The 18,417-nt window shown below is 44.2% G+C and overlaps 1 protein-coding gene across 1 annotated transcript in view; it reads right to left on the bottom strand.

Annotated features, from left to right (window-relative positions):
- Positions 1-8,257: 8,257 nt before the first annotated feature.
- LOC142802700 (uncharacterized) overlaps positions 8,258-18,417 on the bottom strand; it is an 87,687-nt gene continuing 77,527 nt past the window's right edge. The window contains exons 15-18 of the mRNA XM_075887675.1: positions 17,955-18,059; positions 17,163-17,270; positions 14,058-14,330; positions 8,258-10,641 (exon numbers count right to left, since the gene is read on the bottom strand). Coding sequence (XP_075743790.1) covers positions 9,175-10,641; positions 14,058-14,330; positions 17,163-17,270; positions 17,955-18,059 — 1,953 coding nt within the window. The 3' untranslated portion in view covers positions 8,258-9,174. The remainder of the gene's footprint in view (positions 10,642-14,057; positions 14,331-17,162; positions 17,271-17,954; positions 18,060-18,417) is intronic.

The following is an 18,417-nucleotide window of genomic DNA, read 5'->3' as shown; positions in this document are numbered from 1 at the left end:
CGCGATCCTAAATAGCCATAAGGAGCGGATTAGATTAATAAAAAAATGTTTAAGAAGGGTCTTCCTCGGTTCGTAATCGCTCGGCTATACCCCTAAATCCACGTGAATATGCACTCCTTGTTGATGAACACTGTCCATAGCCTTGTAGGCCTAAACAACAGACTATTATCTTGCTCTTCACTCTTGCTTGTGTTTCTGTGTACAGCGCGCGTGTATTTGAATGAAGGCACTGGATGTGAGTGTGGGTGAAGTGGCGCTCGTCCTTAAAGCAGCGATGACGAAGAAGGGCAATTTAGCGCTAAAAAGTAGAATAAAATAGACTACACGCTTCGGAGCGTGGCATTCACACGAAGCGTTGCAACGACATTTTTTTTCCCTCTACGCTCTCCTAGAAAAATAAAAACTATGCGAAGCCAACAAATTGCTCTAAATATATATGTGTATGTGTGTGTCTCTATTTCGCTGTAACTGTACACGATAAATATATCTCAGCCATTTTCCAGCTTGGAACGATTTCGCAGCGAAATCGGTCGAGGTTGCACCTGTGCGGTTTAGAAACCTTCTGGAAAGTTTCGCTCTTATTACTTCCTATTTTTCTTGCTCGCTTTTAACTTAGTAGGTGTGATTGAACAAGCGGCAACGTGAAATCGAGAAATCTGCACAATGCGCTCTGATTTTACCCCGTCTCTTAGAGTTATTAGTTGTTATCTGGTAAAAGGTTGGTTGTAGGTTATAGCAGGTCACCAGGGTATTCGAATTTATTGCCGTAGTAAAGCTTGAGATCAGTACCGGTGATCAGTACACCGGCAGTATAGGGATATTATTTCGTGTGTATCGGTTGAAATGAGTATGATCTTGTACATTGCAGCCTCATTCACCTTGATTTGGGGATTTCAGCAAGATCTGAAGGGCAAAGTTTTTTTTCGTTTGTAGAGATAATTGAAACATGGTGCTCCTTTGCATATATTTACGAAACGCTGCTCGAATACGTCTACACCTCGAACACTGTCGGAGTCTTCGAAACGCAGTGCAATATTTATTATGTTCCCATTGATCAAAACTACACGTTTTATTACACTGCTCTTCTGCTTTTTTCTCACCCTCTCCTCTTTTCCTTTAACGTCAGCACTGTATCAATACCTACATTTAACAAGGAGGAGTACATCGTTATTTGAACACGTTTACACACGTTTGATTGTTCAGAAGCGGGTGATAGACCGGCGCATTCTATCGCGCAAGGACCTCTCTGAAAAGCACTACATTAGTAATGTGCACGCGTGGCATGTGGTTTTGGTTATTGCGTCAAACGGTGCCACCCTCAGTCGTCTCTATTTATAAACCTGTTGCACACGACAAGCAATGAATGAAATATGTTTTTTTTTCATCATCAACATAGCAGAAGACATTACTGTCGGACGTAGCGGATGAAGAACCTGGTCCTGGTCGTACTATGGGCACATCAATCTTAATAACTAAGAATCTAAAAACAGGAAGAAATAAACAGCACCATGAAAATACGGCCAATGCTACTAATTTCTTTTCCTTCTAAGAAAGCGCGAAGCACTAATTTTGGAGTAATATGGATTATATGCAATGTACCATTCGCGAAAACCCGCCACGGTATAACTTAGTTGTTATGGGGCTCGAACTGTGACGCGAAGGACGCTGGATCAAATGCCAGTCGTTGCGGCCACATTTAGATGAATAAAAAATACATGAAGCCCATGTTCTTGTATTTAGGTGCACGCTTAGGAACACCAAGGGGTCGAAGTTTCCCGAGCCTTCCACTAAGGTGTCTGTTTCGCGACGTAGGAGTCTGACAATTGTGGCATGCATGATATTCTGACGCAACCCGCTAATGTCTGCTTTTTGGAACTTCACGATGGCCTCTTTGGGGTATCGGCAATAACCGTGTTGTGCGATAAACTCTGAAATATTTCGCAAGCTTCCAGTGCAATTGCCAGAGAAACTCCAATTCAACGCTTAATTTCAGAAACGAGTAACATTGGTTTTGTTTGACACGTTCGTATGGGCAGGGTTAAAGGTATTCCAAAAGTTGCAATGCTCATTCAAAGCCTTCGCGCACTTACAATTGTGAAAGACTGCCCCTCCGACAATGTGTTTGTAGCTCACACTCTCAATGAGCGGGCCCTGATTATTTTCGCGGTCACTCTCTGACCCTCTAACGCAAAAGACTACACTGACGTTACACTGGTGTTACGCTACTCCTACACGGGTATTACAGCGGGTTGACACTATTGCGGCACTGTTGTTAAAAAGATGCTGATTCGAAGGCCTCCAAACTCGGTCGCTGAACGTGAGAACAGCTGGGTTGAAAAGTTGCGACAGGAACTTTTTTTTTAGGATTCTTGTTGACATCTGATGAAAAAGCCTGCGTAACAAAGGGCTAAGGTATATATCTCAAAATGCAATATACGCGAGTAGGCGACGTTACATCGCGCAGCGAACGTGGGCTACGGTGACAAAAGCTAATACGGTAGACATCGTAAATTAGTTGGACCGCAGTGACATGCATTAGAGGGACGCCACAGGAGATCACCGTAACATGGAAATCTTTCACAGTATTTTTTACGAGATTAGTGGAGGCCTAAAATTCGCACAGCGACAAAGCTCGGCATTGTTCGCTTCTGCTTCGATCTTATTGAGAGTGAAATAAGAGTCCTCTGCTTAAAAAGAGAAAAGAATTAAAAATGAAGGACTTTTAGATATCCAAGGATGGTTTCGAGTGATGAATTCGTGGCTTTCGCCATTACACAATTAAAAAAAAATTGGAAACGTTTAACTGCTAAGCCACTGCGAGAACAATTTTTGACAGGAAATGGAAATTGACAGTTCAGGGTATGCAACTCGTTAAACGCTAGCGTTGGAAACGCCCCACGAGAACAACGGCCACGAAAAAAGACGAAAAGAAACTGCTGATGTTTGTTTGTTTGGCTAAGCAAGGCTGAAATTGGAAATGAGCGCTAGAGTATTAAAAATACTGCAGCGCATAAATTGCAGCGGAAAAACGAGAACAAGAGCAAAGGAACCTTTCAGGTTCGAAGTTGCAATATCTGTCGCTACACCAGCTGTCTTCGCAGGCATTCATGACTAGCGCTCTGCTCGTTCCTACATGCATTGTTTGGTTTTGGTATTATAAATACCCTGGCCTTAATTTCGCCGGTGACAAAACTTTATTAACGTGACGTCCTATCGATCTCCGCGAGCGCAGAATTAAATAAATTGTGTCAAAACTTTTTACAGATTGACGCAATTCTGTTCATCGAAAGAAAACAAACCAATGGCCGCATTTAAAAAGGTGTTTACACCCTAAACGTTGTGCGAAAAAAAAAGAAAATGCGACAAACTTAGTGTGGGGAGGTGAATTACACTGAAGCTGGTAATCCTGAGATGAAGAACACTACGACACAAATGTGTCAAAAGATCGGTCCCTAATCTTGAAGTCCACCTTCAAACCAGAAAGGGGGAAAATATAGTTACTGCACACCAACATCTTCGAGCAAATTTGATGGGTAGTTAACAAATACACGGATACTAGGGCGATGTCACGTGCACTTAAAAATCCCGCACAAGTTCTACAACAACAACTTGTTGGACACACAGATTTGTTCGAAGATATTTGAAATATGTTGACTGTCTAAGCGACACCTAAAGGTAACTCAATTTTCACCCCCACCACCCTTCCCCCCCAAAAAAAATAAAAAAATAAAACAAATGTTCACATAGAGTTCACATCGCGTTCGCGTGTGTTTATGCGCAGTTGGTATCACTGTCAAGTTTTATTTTAAAAAGTTGAGTGGTAAAAAAAAATCATTTCTAATGACCGGTAACTAAAGAACCCGAGTTTCACCAGTAATCATGGTAGTGCCGTGATAGAGTTTGGTTGAATTCACACGTACGAAAAGAAATATTTTTCGAACTACACACGCCTGCAGATTTACTTTCAAATAAATAATAAAGACGCATGGTTTTGAAAATTTATTATAAAGTGTAGGTTGTCCCTTGGTTCACTTTTATCTTGTCTTCAGATAGCACTTTGTCGAAGTACGATACAATGTCAAACATCAAGAATTTTTCGTAATGAAAGCTATAAGGTAGTTTGACGATAAATACGTAAACTTTCCAGCAAAGCAATAACTGAGTGTACAAAGCTTTTCTATAAGTTCCCTGGATTTTCTCTGTCATTTTTTTTCACGCACCAACGGAGGCGAAATTGATGAAAATTTGTGTAAGGAACCTCCGGCGGTGAAAACTAGGCGTTTCCCAATATGGCATGCTTCTTATGATGCCTTAGTTTTGTTATTACTGGTTTATTGCGTTGCATAATTGAGACTAGTTATACACAGCACGCATCTCTGCGGTTTGTTTTTTGCCATATATGACGACGCAGTGTTTGCATTGTACTTGTCTTGAACACGCTGATTTCATATCTGTGTTAATGGGAATTGAGTAAATGCGGTGGTAGCGCCACTAGCGCACACAAAAAAAAAAAAAGATATTAACAAAGCAGACAGTTTGTACGTGTGAACCCAAGGTCGGTGACATTGTTATCGTTCTCATCTGGGACCGAAGAAAACACGGCCTGACACAGGACGAGAACGGAATCACGCACACACACACACACTCACAATGGTATAGCCAGGCACGAACACTGACAACTATGCGCCGACACAAAACTACCAATGCCGCTTCTATCTGAATAAATGCGACACGCATGCTCTCGTCACGCGTCACGGATACAGACAGGACGTTTCCCTACGCCACACGGCTACACATAGGTGTATGGCACACGTAGACGGACATGCGCGACGGCTACGCTTAATGATGGTCTACGCACTGTTTATGACACTGTGACGTCACATGTCTCTCACTCTCTCTTTTTGTGTCTAGGGGAACAAAAGGACACCTCTTTTATACGAGAAATAAAATAATAGGAGACGAACGTTGCAAGCTTGTATGTGTATATGTCGATTTTTGTTTTGTCGAACCTCTCATTTTAATGCAACACCGTTAGCTCAGAAAAAAAAAGAATAGTAGATACAATACGAATACAACGCGACACATTACTCAGTGGCGAGTATGCGTTCAGTGAAAGTAATCCACGCAATTACATTAAAGAAGAGTGTTCCTGTGATTCCGAATAAACTCATACACCTATAGAGGCCGTAATCATGTCTCTATCATCCTGTTACGTCTGAAACATGCTATCTGGTAGGAGCCGGTTGGCGATACAACACAAGACTGGAAGGGCCCTTCCTTATCCATTATTTCCATTTTGCCTTGCAGACTTGCTGATTCGCTCAGCGCAACAAAAAACAGCTTGCGAATTTTTCTTTTTGAGGTTGAGGTTGAGGTTGAGGTGTAGGTTGTTGTAGGTAGCCGGTGGATCTAGCCTTGCAAAATTTGCAGGCAATTGCCCTTTTTGTTTTGTGGTTGTGACTCTATTTATAATGAAGGGATAACTTAGAAATAATCAGCCATTTTGACTGTTTTTACATTGAGAATAGAAAGCTTCCTTGAGTCTCCTCCTGTGTGCCCATAAGAAAGCATGCAGCGATGGTTATGCCTTGGCCAATAAATATTCGGTGAAGATAAAATTTGTCGGCTACTTCCATCAGCTACCAGTAACACATTGCGACATTCCTAACTATACCGAAAAAGTGCTCACTGGCCTAATGGTCTCTACTACACCTTACGCTTACCAAAGATGTAGCCAAATAGAAAGCGTTTACTTTTCAGTCATCCCTAACCTTACTAAAGAAAAAGTGGATGTTCCTCACTTCACATATGATCATTGCGGTGCCTTGCACTTACGAATGATATATGCCAAACATAGAACATTTCCTTGCTATTTGGCATATATACCAAATGTCACGTATACATTTTGTATATATGCTAAGGTAAATATGCTTTGGCTTTGACAAAATGTAGGTGTTAGTGAATAAAGAAGTAAAAAAAAGATAAGCACACGCATCTGTATTAAAGCACACTAACTAGCGACACGAGGTAGTGAAACGCAATGCTCAAAACGACTCGCCAACGAAGGCCTTGTGTAGTACCAGGGTGGGGAATGGACAGCGTCTGCATGCACAAGACAGCTGAACTGAACTTCACATGCATGTTTTGTACTTGTGGTGACTCTAAAGTGATCCTAAGCGTTGTACGGGAGCACTCGGCTGCGGCTAAACGTTGAGACAGAAGGTTACGGTACACACACTACGCCACTATGCACACGTATGCACACAAAAAGGTGTCAAAGCAGGCGACGCTCATGGTTTCTTTCAAGGAGGAGAACGAAAAAACCGTGGCCTCTGCAACTAGTTCCGGCAGTGGCATTGCCATAGCTGATCATGGAGGCCATGAAAAAAACTAAAGAAAAAATATTTTGGCGCTTATACTTCCGCGATATTACCAGTTGTCAATAGCTCTACGAACACTGGCAATATCAGGTTTTTAGAAAGAAATGCGTCCTATTCGGTGAACAGTCGTGGAAGAGTATATTAATGTTAAAAAGAAGGATCTGGGGTTATATAATTGACGTTAAAATTACTAACATGGTGAAACCAGCATTAGCGTCGCCCTTCAGTTTTACATAGGTCGGACGAAGGTCACGGCACTACCATCATACCTGTGAAACAGTGATTCCAGTGGTTTAGTAAGAAAGAAAAAAAGAAAAGGACACCACCACTTCAGGCAGCAGAAGGTTACGAAAATTCATGGCACGATACAACTTCAATCTTCGAATATGATCCCCGTCAAAAGGCTGAAATTATTTTCCCATAGTAGTAACCTTTGTATTCCATGAATTACGCTACTAACAATCAATTCAAATTGAATACAGTGGTATGGGCGTGAAACGCAGCCTCCAAGATAGACGACGACACAAATAATCAACCAAGCTAGGAACTGACGTACCAGAACTTGTGGACTTCATCAAAATTATCACGTTCACTTAAAAAAAAAAAAGAAACGGTACCATCAAATACGAGGCTTCAGAATGAAAGAGGTTACCTTAAAAAGCATGAGATCAGACAACGTCAGTCTACCTACTTGTCATGTAAGCGACAGCGCAGCATTAAAGCCTCGAATACATCCTATTAACCACGCCTCCCATTTTAAAGAATTCTAATACTGCGCCACACGCTTCAGCTTGAGGCTTTGGAACTTACCGAGATGAACGCTCTAACGAGGTGACACACCCAACACCTGATACCTGAAGCCATACACGTACTCTGAGAACCACGCTTAAGCAAGCAGCGATCTAAATGTACGTAGAACACTGATGGACATGTTTTCTAACATGGTCGGCATGTTTATGCGAACTGTTTAGTTTTGTTTAGATTGCCAAGCAGTAATTCATGAACGAGAGTCAATGTCCCGGAAGTCCGCCTAGGTGTTACCATGGTTACGTTACTCAGCTTTGAACCGAAGGTCGTGAGTTCGATTCCAGCGCGGTGAATTTTGAATGGAGGCGAAATGCTACCGGGCCATGTACTTCCTTATGCCCGTGCACCTTAGAGAACATTAGAAGGCCAAAATTTCCGCAGTCCTCCTCCCCGGCATGCATTATAATTCTACATATGTTCCGGCACGTAAAACCCCCAATATATGTCTCGAAAATATTTTGATGAAAAAGTCACAACTGAAAAAAAAACGGAGATTTGTTGGCTGATCTTTTAACAGTCACAATGCGAGTCACGAGATTAGCTGATAGTACACTGCTGGCCTTACTGCCATTTTGTTACTACCCTATTCAAAAGCAAGTATTCCCTAGGTGATAGTGTTAACACGCACCAGCAATGGGGATCTGTATGCTGCGAGAACGGCTGAGAAGTAGGCTTGACGTATGGACGATATATATTGCAACAAAGCGACATTGTATTGCTGCAACAAAACACATTGTGTTTACCAAACAGACGCACCGAAAGATATTTCGTGACGACGCGATTATTACGCAACGTGTCACACCTTGACTCGAAGCTATCATGTATTCCCTAAAAAGAACGCGCACGGCAGCACCGAACACCTAACACGCCTGTACAACATCTGAATAGAATATATTTGCATTAACTATGCTTCTTGAGCCACTAAATTAAGTTTTACTTAATTAAGTGAGATTGCCTAGCTGGTACATTCGTGTAGTATCTGTGCCACGCATGCACTTTCAGTTACCGCTGGCATTAGAGACAAATAAAACGTGCGAGTTAGATGAGCGAAATGAGCAAGCTGGCGTCGATTAGTTGTCGAAAATTTGGTGTTTATTCACAAAGCCAGCCGCCCCCGCGGCCTTAATTTGAGCAGTTCGAATGAACGTAGATATTTTGAAATGCAGAGTGCAAGGTGGCGGTACGTGTATGGCTGCGTCAAAAAAGTTGTTAACAAACAACATCTATGCTTTTGATAAAAGAAAAGCTATACGAAAGAGTACGCCTTATATGCTTCAAGTATTTAGTTAGGCCAAGGTTGCCATTCATAGCCCTCATAAAACGATAAGATAAGATGTGCACGATCAACGAAAACAAGGTGGCGTGCTGCATTCTTAGAGAAAACAGCACCGACAGTGGTATTTACCGAGGCCTTGTAGAGCCATTGCCAACGAGATACATGGTGGCCTGAAGTGGTCTGAAATACTAGAGTACAATGTTCAATACACTCGATGTTCTTGGATTTGAATGGCCGTTGAAAGTGCACCAGGAGCCCGAGAGATAACCGCGTTTTCACCCATGACGATGATACCATTGTCTGCCAACTAGCATAACCTGATGAAATTAGTCATCATATTCGATTAACATATTCGATTAACATAGAATGGGTCCTGACATTATAATGTTGCGTGATAAGTACTAGATAATAATGCAAAAAATAGTACGTTGCAACAAAGATTACGTTAAATAGTGAACTAAGTAACTGTCGCAACAAATAACGAAGAGCTCACTCATTTAGTAAACATCTACGACCTCGACCAGGACAAAAAACACGACACCTTGGGCAATCACCGAAAAACCAAGCACACTGAATGAAAGGCCATACGTGTGTTCAAGTGATGGTAGCGTTCCCTTAGAGCAATATGCGAACCGAGGAAGGTCTCTACGTACGCTTTCTACAGTGAGACTGTGTGTGTGTCGGTGTGCCTGTGTTATCTTTCTTATAGCACTAGGGCAAACTCCAGATAGGTTCCGTGTCAGGTATAGATATCGCTACGCTGTCAACCTTGCCCTGCACCGCAGAGACGGTCGTCAGTCCTCCCGTCGATCGCGCGATCGTCTCGGTCATTGCCACAGTCGTCCTCGTAGAAGTAGAAATGCATTGCTGCTGCTGTTGCCGCCTCTGCTGTGGGCTTGACGCTGGCTCCCCTATCGTCGTCTCCATCGATGAGTTCGAAGACGTCGATCCTCCAGCGCCACTCGAAGAGCTTCGTCGAGTCAGAGACAGCTGCGGAGACGCCCCCACGTCAGCGTCAGTGAGACAGTTCTCGCTGTAGCTCCGAGAGCCACTCGAAGACAGCTTGAGGGCTTTGGTCAGGTCGTGGCGGCCGCTTCCACCGGCACCTCCCGTCCCCGTGTCCTCCTTGATAGTGGGCAGGCACGGAGTGGACGGCCAGCCTGCGATGTGCGAGCTGAAGGACGACGATGAAGACACTGAGGAAGTGGTGGACGCCTGCTGTTTGAGCACCGTGGTCGGCTGGGAACGCGCGGGGCTCGGTTGCCAGAGGCATTCATTGGAGAAGGATGTCTCCTGGAGTCGCCCGTGGTCGTGCTCGAGAGGTGGTTCGCACTCTTCATCCAGACTCCGCCAGGCGCCGAGTAGCCTGTGCTTGTCATTCCCCAACACAGCCGATGAGGTCAACTGGCCGGCGAAGAATGTGTTGTGCCTCTGCCTGGACTGCCAGAAGGCGCGCCGCTTGTTCGCCGCGCCACGGGAGGAGGAGCTGGAAGATCTAAGGTGGTCGCTGGAGCTGCTCTCGGGAAATCCCTTGGTGTCCCCGGGCTCTTCGCCGTAGTGGTTCTGCAGCAGGTGTTGCTTCTGTTGCTGGCGGTGGTACCGGGGCATGTCGAGCGAGGCGAACCTGGTCAGCTTAGGTCTGGCATCCGTCGCCGTGGCCTGACGTCCGGCCAGGCAGCGCAGGAGGCGGTCGTCTCGCAGGCTGTACTTGCGTCGCAGGCGCCGCCTTCGCCCTTCCTCTTGGGAGCTGAAGGGCGATGACGTGGAAGTCGCGTGTCGCTTGTAGAGCGGTTCGGCGGTGACGTGCGTCAGGTTTCGTGACAGGGCTCGGCTCCAGGACAGCGGCTCGCAGCTCGAGTGGCGCCGGCTGCCGCTCTGTTCCTCCTGCTGGACTTTCTTCTCGAACTCTTCGACGAGCATCTGTACCTCCCAGTCGTCCGAGTTGGCCGACGTCGGAGGTCGCGGGTACGTGAGCAGTGGCGAGGTCACGCTGCCCGACCTCACGGTTGGGCTGTAGGGCTTCGGCACGGCGAGGTCCGGCAGCGTTGTGCAGCTGCCCCCGCTGCTCATCTTACTTGTGCTCATGCTGAAGTCGATGCTAGTCGCCCTAGATTGGTCCTGGCTCGCCGGGAACTCGAGCTTCCACAGGTCCTCGGGCTTTAGTCTGGCAGCTGCCACCTGCCGCCAGACGTAAGGCAATGCCATCAATCACTGAAGAGATGACATTGTGACTTAGTTCAGATAGCTTACCTGCATTACTCTGTCGCAAGCATCATGAATAAATCGAGAGAAGAAAACACACACACACAAAAACAATCAAACTCATGCATAGCTCTGCGCAGGGTCCTCCATCGAGGGGGCAAGTGGCACCAGCCGCGGTGTCCCTCCCCCTTGAATCCGAAAGAAAACAAGCTCTGCATTTAATGTAAACATTAATATGAAGCGATAACGTGTTTCTAGAAAAAGCCCAGTGTTGTTTTCCGGGCAATCCGGGAAAAAATAAGAAGTAAAGAGGTATTTGAGTGCGAGTGCATTGGTCGTCATCAGGAGCGTAGGTGAAAATTTTTCTTTATGGTGCAGCGGGGGGGGAGGAGGCACATTTTGATCTGAAGTGGGGGCCTGGCATGTAAATGGTAATGTTGCACTACGTATGCCACAGCGAAAAAAATTTAGAGGGGGGCGGGATGCTTAAGCCTAATGTGCCCCCCCCCCCCCCCCCCCCACTGCTACGCCACCGTTCGCCATTATTGTAAAAAAGCATGAGTAGCTATAATCATGCGCGTGAAAAAAAATGGCATGAATGTTCTGAGTGAAGGTATGAGATACCCTTTTTATTTTTATTTTGCAGCTGCAAAGCCTTAAGTCGGCTTGTATTGCCAATAGAATCGGTGCTAGGATCAGTTTAAAAAGTTTATGCAAATATTCTATCAAAATAGATCAACGTATAGTTATAAAATTCTCCTGACACCACCAATGCACATGAACAGCCTTACGTAATGTAGATGCTATGTACGTTTAAGCAGAAAGACATAAATGATTTCTCCAAGCGTGGTGCCAGTTATAAAGTAAAAAGAAAGCATAAAAGTTCAGTGGGCATTTAAATAATATTGAATACAGTTAGAAAATGATTTAGTTCATGAGAAAAACTAATGATTGATATTAAACCTATCTAAAAACTAGCGTCATATCTGTCCGTACTCTGTAGTAGCTCTCTTAAGTACCTTATCTTTCGAGTATGTTTATGAGTTCACGGAAACGACTTATTTTTATGTTGAGACTCTATTTAGAAAGAAGTCAATTTACTGCGCGATGTTTTAGGTTTTCGCAGGATATACCTGTTTTCGTTAAAAAAAAATGCGTGACATCCATGAGAACAACAAAAAAAAACATTCACGTCAAGAAGCAACTTAAGCGTTGCGTAATTTAAAGCACGAGCAAAGTGTAACTAGCAAGTGTTGCACACGTGATTGCAGCTAGTATTGCACACTGACCATGCATCCATTTAGTCCTTTACCCTAATTTTACCCCTTTTTATTCTTTATGTTGAAGCTACAAAGCCTTAAGTCCACTTGTATTGCCAATGACAGCTTGCTGAAATTTGAGAAGTGTTACGAACACACACACAAACGTTATTGTAATTTCACGAACCTACCGAGCTGAGGTTTTATGACGACGAAGCAAGATCTTCAAAAGAGGCTACATCAGGCGTTGCTTATCTACGCTCTACGCTAAGAGATCTGTTTGGGGTATCGAGCTAACTAAGCTACAGAGGTTCAAGGCAAGGAGATCGGGTTCAAGCACTAACCGAGGGTTCTCTCGAATTCATGCAGGTATTGACGCAGAACTATGCCAAAATGTACCTAACAAATGTCGTAATAGATGAGACTTTTCTCAAACTTCTTAAACGCTAGTTTAGCGTGAGACGCATATTCACTGACTGACACACACACGTTAAACAATGGTTCTGACCAGGAAAGTCTGACAACTCATGTATATATAGCTGGACCTTTGCCACATCTATTCGACGAATCACAAAGCTAGGGTTAGATTTCACACTTAATGTTTATGTGCCCCTAATGTCAGTGTTAGATGAGCAAGTACTCTGATTTGGCTTAATTTTCAGTTGTATTTACTCTAATCCACTCAAGAAAACGAGATGCCACGCAAGATACGTGTGGAACGATATAACTCACGCGTGGAGCGAAGGCAACACCATGCATCGAAGCAAATTTAGGTTAGACATTTCATTCGCGATAAATTTACTCGAACAGTACTGACGCTAATTCTTCAACAGCAACATTGAAGCGAGGGTTACGATATGCACAATGCAGGCATCAATGCTCACAACGGCGGCAAGGTGAAAACGCTAAGCGAGGTAGGAATTCTTTTCTGCGTGTGGGAATGAACGACACGCGCACTCCAAGAAAACTTTCTGCACAGTTTGTGTTCTTGCCGAGCCTGTATTTTAAGGGTAGAGGAGAGTGAGGGAGAAAAAAAGTAGGCGCATAGCAATTTTTTTTTTCTGCAGTGGTGTTGGTACACGCTTAACCTGCGTTTAGAAACTGCATTCTTGCCGAGACTATCTAACCTTCGTTTAGGAACACTCCTGTCGATACTTTTTAACAAGATTTGATATCACTGTTAGTAAACAAGGAGACGCATTTAGGGATTACAATAGGATCACTTCGTTACCCTATAAACCAAAGACAAATGCAGTTCCTGATCTCTCTGACGATACGCCTCCCGAAGATCACTCAGTAACACAAAAGGGCAGATGTATGAAGTGACGTGCAGGGTTCCTCGCATGACGTCACCTCGGAACGCCTGAGGCCACCTCGGATCACAGGTGGGCTATCTACGCTGACGATTAGTTTTTAGAAAAAAACGCATCGTTAAGCCAATGTACTGCATTTTAAAGTTTGACGTTAATGTGCAGAAAAGCCTGGCGAGAAAAAAAAAACACGTGCGCTCGGTGACCGTTTGACAAGGGTGTGTTTGCAGCAGCAAAGATAAGGTCCTCTGTCGAGACCTTAGTGCAGGTCTGAAACTTACCGCTTATACACGTACAGTCCCCCGAAGCGCATTTATCTGCTCGTAAGAGTTGATTGGTTAAGCAGCTTAAGTCGTAATTTAAGAGTGGCTGGTACAGGGAAGATATAAAACATGAACTTGCAGTATAAAGGCTAATACGGCTTGGGTCCTGTACGGCGCTTCTTGCATTGCGCTCGTCTGATTGTTACACACCATGTCGTCCACGAATAGCAATATAGGTGCAATGTAGGCATTTCATCAAAGCGTGTGCTTTCGGAAGAAAAAAATCTAGAAGCAGAGAAGAGACAAATAGAAGAGAAAGAAAAACACAGACACCACGCTGCTAGTTAGTATGGCGCCAATGAAGGGTCGGCTAATTAACATCACGCTAGTTAGGACTTCGCTAATAATTCAGGTCGGCCACAATCTCAACCGTTAGTACACAGTTGCGCAACTTATGCAAGCCGCCCACAATTTTTTTCTTGGAGTGCGCGCGGAAACATTAAATGGTGAGAGAGTGACGCGAGCCAGTTGACAGACATCCGTGCACCCACCGCACGTACCCCACACAGTGCGGAGTCGGAGGCTGACGCCAGTGCCGAGAGTGAAGGCTCATGCCACGACGAGCTGTGTGGCGTGCGATGGTGTCGGTGGTGCGAGAGCGCGTTGGGAAGGCTCGCTCGGGGCCAAGAGTAGAGGAAAGGTCGCCCGCCTCCTCCGCGTGCTGAGGAGGCCGTCTGCGCGGCCAGCCGCCGGGATCGCCCATCGTCTTCCTCCTCCTCTTCTTCCTCCTCCTCGAGGAGGGGTTCAGCTCGTGCACTATCCACGGACTCGTTCTGTTTAAACAGGGTAGGAGTGGGGGAGAGTGGGCGGGGAAGGAGGAGGGCACAGCGTGCCACGAAACTCCCACTCAGGGCTCAGACAGTTGCAGAGTGAGAGGGTCACTACGTGTCTACATTGTTTAGAAGCTACCAGCTACTTGTGCGAGGTTACGCAAGGCACTCCAGGACGTGGGAACGGGGTTAGTTAACTATACCGACATTTGAAGACGTAGCTAGCGTATACCCTTACTTTTTTCTGATGGTCAAGTCTTCCTTAGAGCAGCTAACACGTTACATAAGTTTACCAGCATAACATTAACCGAGTTTAGTGCACTCGTTCAGCAGTTATTCGCTACATGAGACATCGGGCTTTCGGAAACCTGGGATGCTTAAAATGCATGTTTTAAAGCCACCACAAAGAGCCTCTGAAGGCCAGTGACCATTCTACAGGAACTATAAAGGTAGACCTGTGGTGCGTGGTGTGACCAGTGTAGTCACCCCGGGGGTCACTTAAGCTGATGAGTACCAGGAATCTCTACATTAATTACGATGTCACATATTACGTAGTAAGGCCTGTACAAACCGTGTAGATGCGCTCATGGACTCATTTAGGTTTTCTCATAGGTCCTTTTTTATTGATTCATTTTCCTTCGATTTGCAGCAGTTGGAAATTATATTAGCAGAGCTCACCTCACTACAAGAGATATCGCTGCATTCACATTTATGGGGCGCATAACAGAGTATATAACGTCATACGTCATGCTAAAAATTCTGTTATGACATCATTGCAGGAAATGCATTGAAGCTGGATCAATTCGCTAAATCAGCGACTGCCTATTGGAAAGACGAATCACAGTTCTGTAAATACAAGTACGACGTTCTATCTAGCAGCTGTTTTTTTACTTTACACCACTTAAGTAAAAGTTGCGACTCAAGAGTTTCATTCTTTGGTTCTGGTGTGGTATTCAGTCATGCCGTCTCTGATCACTGAAGCGATGACGATAGCAATTATCTCGATCATATTGCTCGAAAGGGTGTTGGTTTATTCATGCGTTTTTCTACAGGGAGTCAAGGGGCCACCAAACTGCGACATTGTTGGTCGTGGTGTGATGCATTGTCAGTGCAAGAAAGTGAAGTGTCGTGCACACCGCACATTTCTATGTGAATTTCTGCAGGCATGCAATTCAAAGTGAGCATTCATCGTTGCAGGTCTACGAAGTAACGCTGAATTTTCACTACAAATCTGGCAGCTCTTTTTGATGTGAGGCTGCTAGTTAGGAGTTGTCATGAGAACCATCCCCGCTATTTTGTTTCTATTTTAATGAACACCTCTTCAAGAAGGAATAGCCAAGTACACGATATAAGGGAAACCTCACCAAGAAGAAACGTTCAGACGCTTGTCCCATACCATGACGAACACAAGTTATCTGTACGAAGGCTCCCACTGAATGGACCTGCTTTCCGCTCAACAAGGGGTGATCATTTCGAATCTGCAACTTTCCTTCAAGCCTACTGTCGTGTTCGAATGTCACAAAAAAAATGTTTGTATAGATTTACTCTTTTCGACGCTATCTACGTGTAATCGATAAAGATTTATTTGAAGGCACTTGATATCCTATAACAAGAAAAATAATTTCATATTACGTTCAATCATGTTGCTTATAGCAATCACTCCTTATTAAATTGTGTTTAAATACTTATAAATTCTGAAGACATCCATGCTCTGCTATTGCTCAAACAGAACAAAGTCTCCGGCAAGAGGGCGTTTTTGCCAATGTCCATTCTTAGAAAAAAAAAAAAGAAATTGCACTTCTCACGTGGCTCCTGGGAAGCGACATGTCGAACGACTTGTCAGAAATGGCAGTGCTTTCAGCAATGCGATCATATGCAACAGCAGACGCTGTAAAATGAAGTTGAATGAACACAACCTTAAGCCGGACCTTCAAATAATACAATGCTCAATGTATCTTGGCTTTCCTCAGCTCCTGGTAGCAAAATCAAGTGTACCCATAACTCAGTATATAAAGTGTGATAGGGTTCAGCAAGGAGAAGCTCACAACTACTCCTGCCGTGTTATGAAATAGTGCTGTGTGTCTTAGACTCGACACATTTCCAAGAGGCGATCTAATCAGTTTTACAAACTCATAATAATCACAGCGATGCCACGTAGCCGTATGCAACGAAAAATGCTCACTCAATAGAGTTAACCTACGGAGGTGTGTCGTCATTCGGGATGGTAGAGGTCGCACTGTGAATTCGTGTAACTATCACCGAGGTGAAGGACACGCGTATCAAATCATGCGTTAGAAAACTGGCCATGCATTCATGTTTAGTCTAACGGTCTCTCGTTTTAGAGTTAGTCTTGCCTTTTTTTTTATACTGTTGTCCTTTATGACGTGGCGCTCACCCTCCAACGAAGGTGCATGGGCAATAACGCGAGAAGCAGGTTAGATGTGATTTAGTGTCTTGTAAGGAATTTCAGGTGTCGTACGTTGTTTCCGGTGGCCTTCATCGAGCACTGAAAGAAATCGCCCCGTAACCGGAAGTGCCGTGGTTTCGCACAGCACTTAGTTTCTAAGAAGCTATCGTGAAACAGGTATTCCACCGAATGCGACGGTGATTTGTGGACAGTCAGAACGTTTCTAGCAATGAAAGCTTGAAATAAATATGAAATGCACTCAACAACGAAATGCTTTGTGAGGCCATATACTGTAGCAGAAAGAACTTGGTGAACGGAATAATTAGTAGTTCGCTACGATGAAAACAAATATAATCTAGCATTTAAAATACGCCGAGTAATGAGTAAAACAAATGCAGAGCAGTTTTTTTTTGTCATTCCCATCTTACCGTCAAGACCAGGTCCTCTTCGTCAGACCAGGTCAGACTGGTGTCACTCAGGCTGCTAACTTCTTCGAGGTAGCTCATTTCCCGCTCCAAGTGAGTGAGTTCTTGTTCCTGAAAAGATCACGTGATAATCACAAGAGACCCTTTAGTTTATCCATCTCATAATAGTAATGATAACTGCTGAAATTCGATCTTTCAAAACCCCGATTCGATTACGAGGGACACTGTGGTGGTGGGCTTCGGGAATTCCGACCAAGTGGGGTAATTCAACTTTCGCCTAAAGCTAAGCAAAAAAGCCTCTAGCGTGTTTAGTTTCATCTGAATACGAGTGCCGTGGCCGGGATTCAAACCCACGACCATTGGTTCAGCAGTCAAGCACCATAACCACAAGAACACCGTGAAGGAATTCCAAAGGATCTCATAGACGTACACGTGCTCTCACGTGACGTTCACTAACGTAGCTGTTTAGCCTTGTTGGTAAGACATGTATAATAATAGTATTCAAGCAAACAACGACATTATACACGACACAAGAGAGCTTATCGCCCATAGTGCTATCTCATTATCTTGTTGTGTCCTTAAAAACTATTACTGACAAGTGAAGGATGTCCTTTATTATGTGCCCAAAAAAGCAAGGAGATTTTCGACAAGTTGTAAACTTCCTGTAATCGAACTTCTAGTCATCATTCCTCTAAACTCTGGAAAAGGTTCGCTCTTCTAAACCTTTACTACAACAAATCTTTTTGACACCCCAAGGATCTTATTAACGATATAAGGGGCCTACTTTGTACTCACCTTTATGAGCAGCTTCCGCTGAAGGTCACATATCACAGCATCTTTTCTCTTGAGGTCATCTTCTAAAAGGCTTATCTTATTACGCAGTTCATCCTGAGTTTCATGCTGTAGGAGGGGCATTTGAAAGAAAAAAAGATAGTACAATTACAAATTTAGCGAGGGTTCCTTTCAAGCCTTGTCGATGTGACATGTTCTCAGCCTTTTGTGACAGACAGGAAAGTCAGTCGTCATAAGACAACAACAAAAAAACTTGTTATGCTTCTAGACACCGCATGCTGTGGTACGCTGGGTTGACTTAAAAATGTCAGTGTAATTTGCCCATTTCAGAGAGATGAAGGCACCCTAGAGACTTCGCAGATATGTTGCATTAAAGTTAATGATTTGCTTGGTTTTATAGCGTGAATGTGCACGCATCGATAATTTGTAGAAGATAAGAAAAGTTGCCGACACGAACAAAGGTAAA

Source organism: Rhipicephalus microplus, chromosome 3 (assembly GCF_043290135.1).
Source record: "Rhipicephalus microplus isolate Deutch F79 chromosome 3, USDA_Rmic, whole genome shotgun sequence".
Classification (NCBI taxonomy): domain Eukaryota; kingdom Metazoa; phylum Arthropoda; class Arachnida; order Ixodida; family Ixodidae; genus Rhipicephalus; species Rhipicephalus microplus.
Note: the sequence above shows the minus strand (reverse complement) of the source record. Positions and strands in the feature narration are given on the sequence as shown.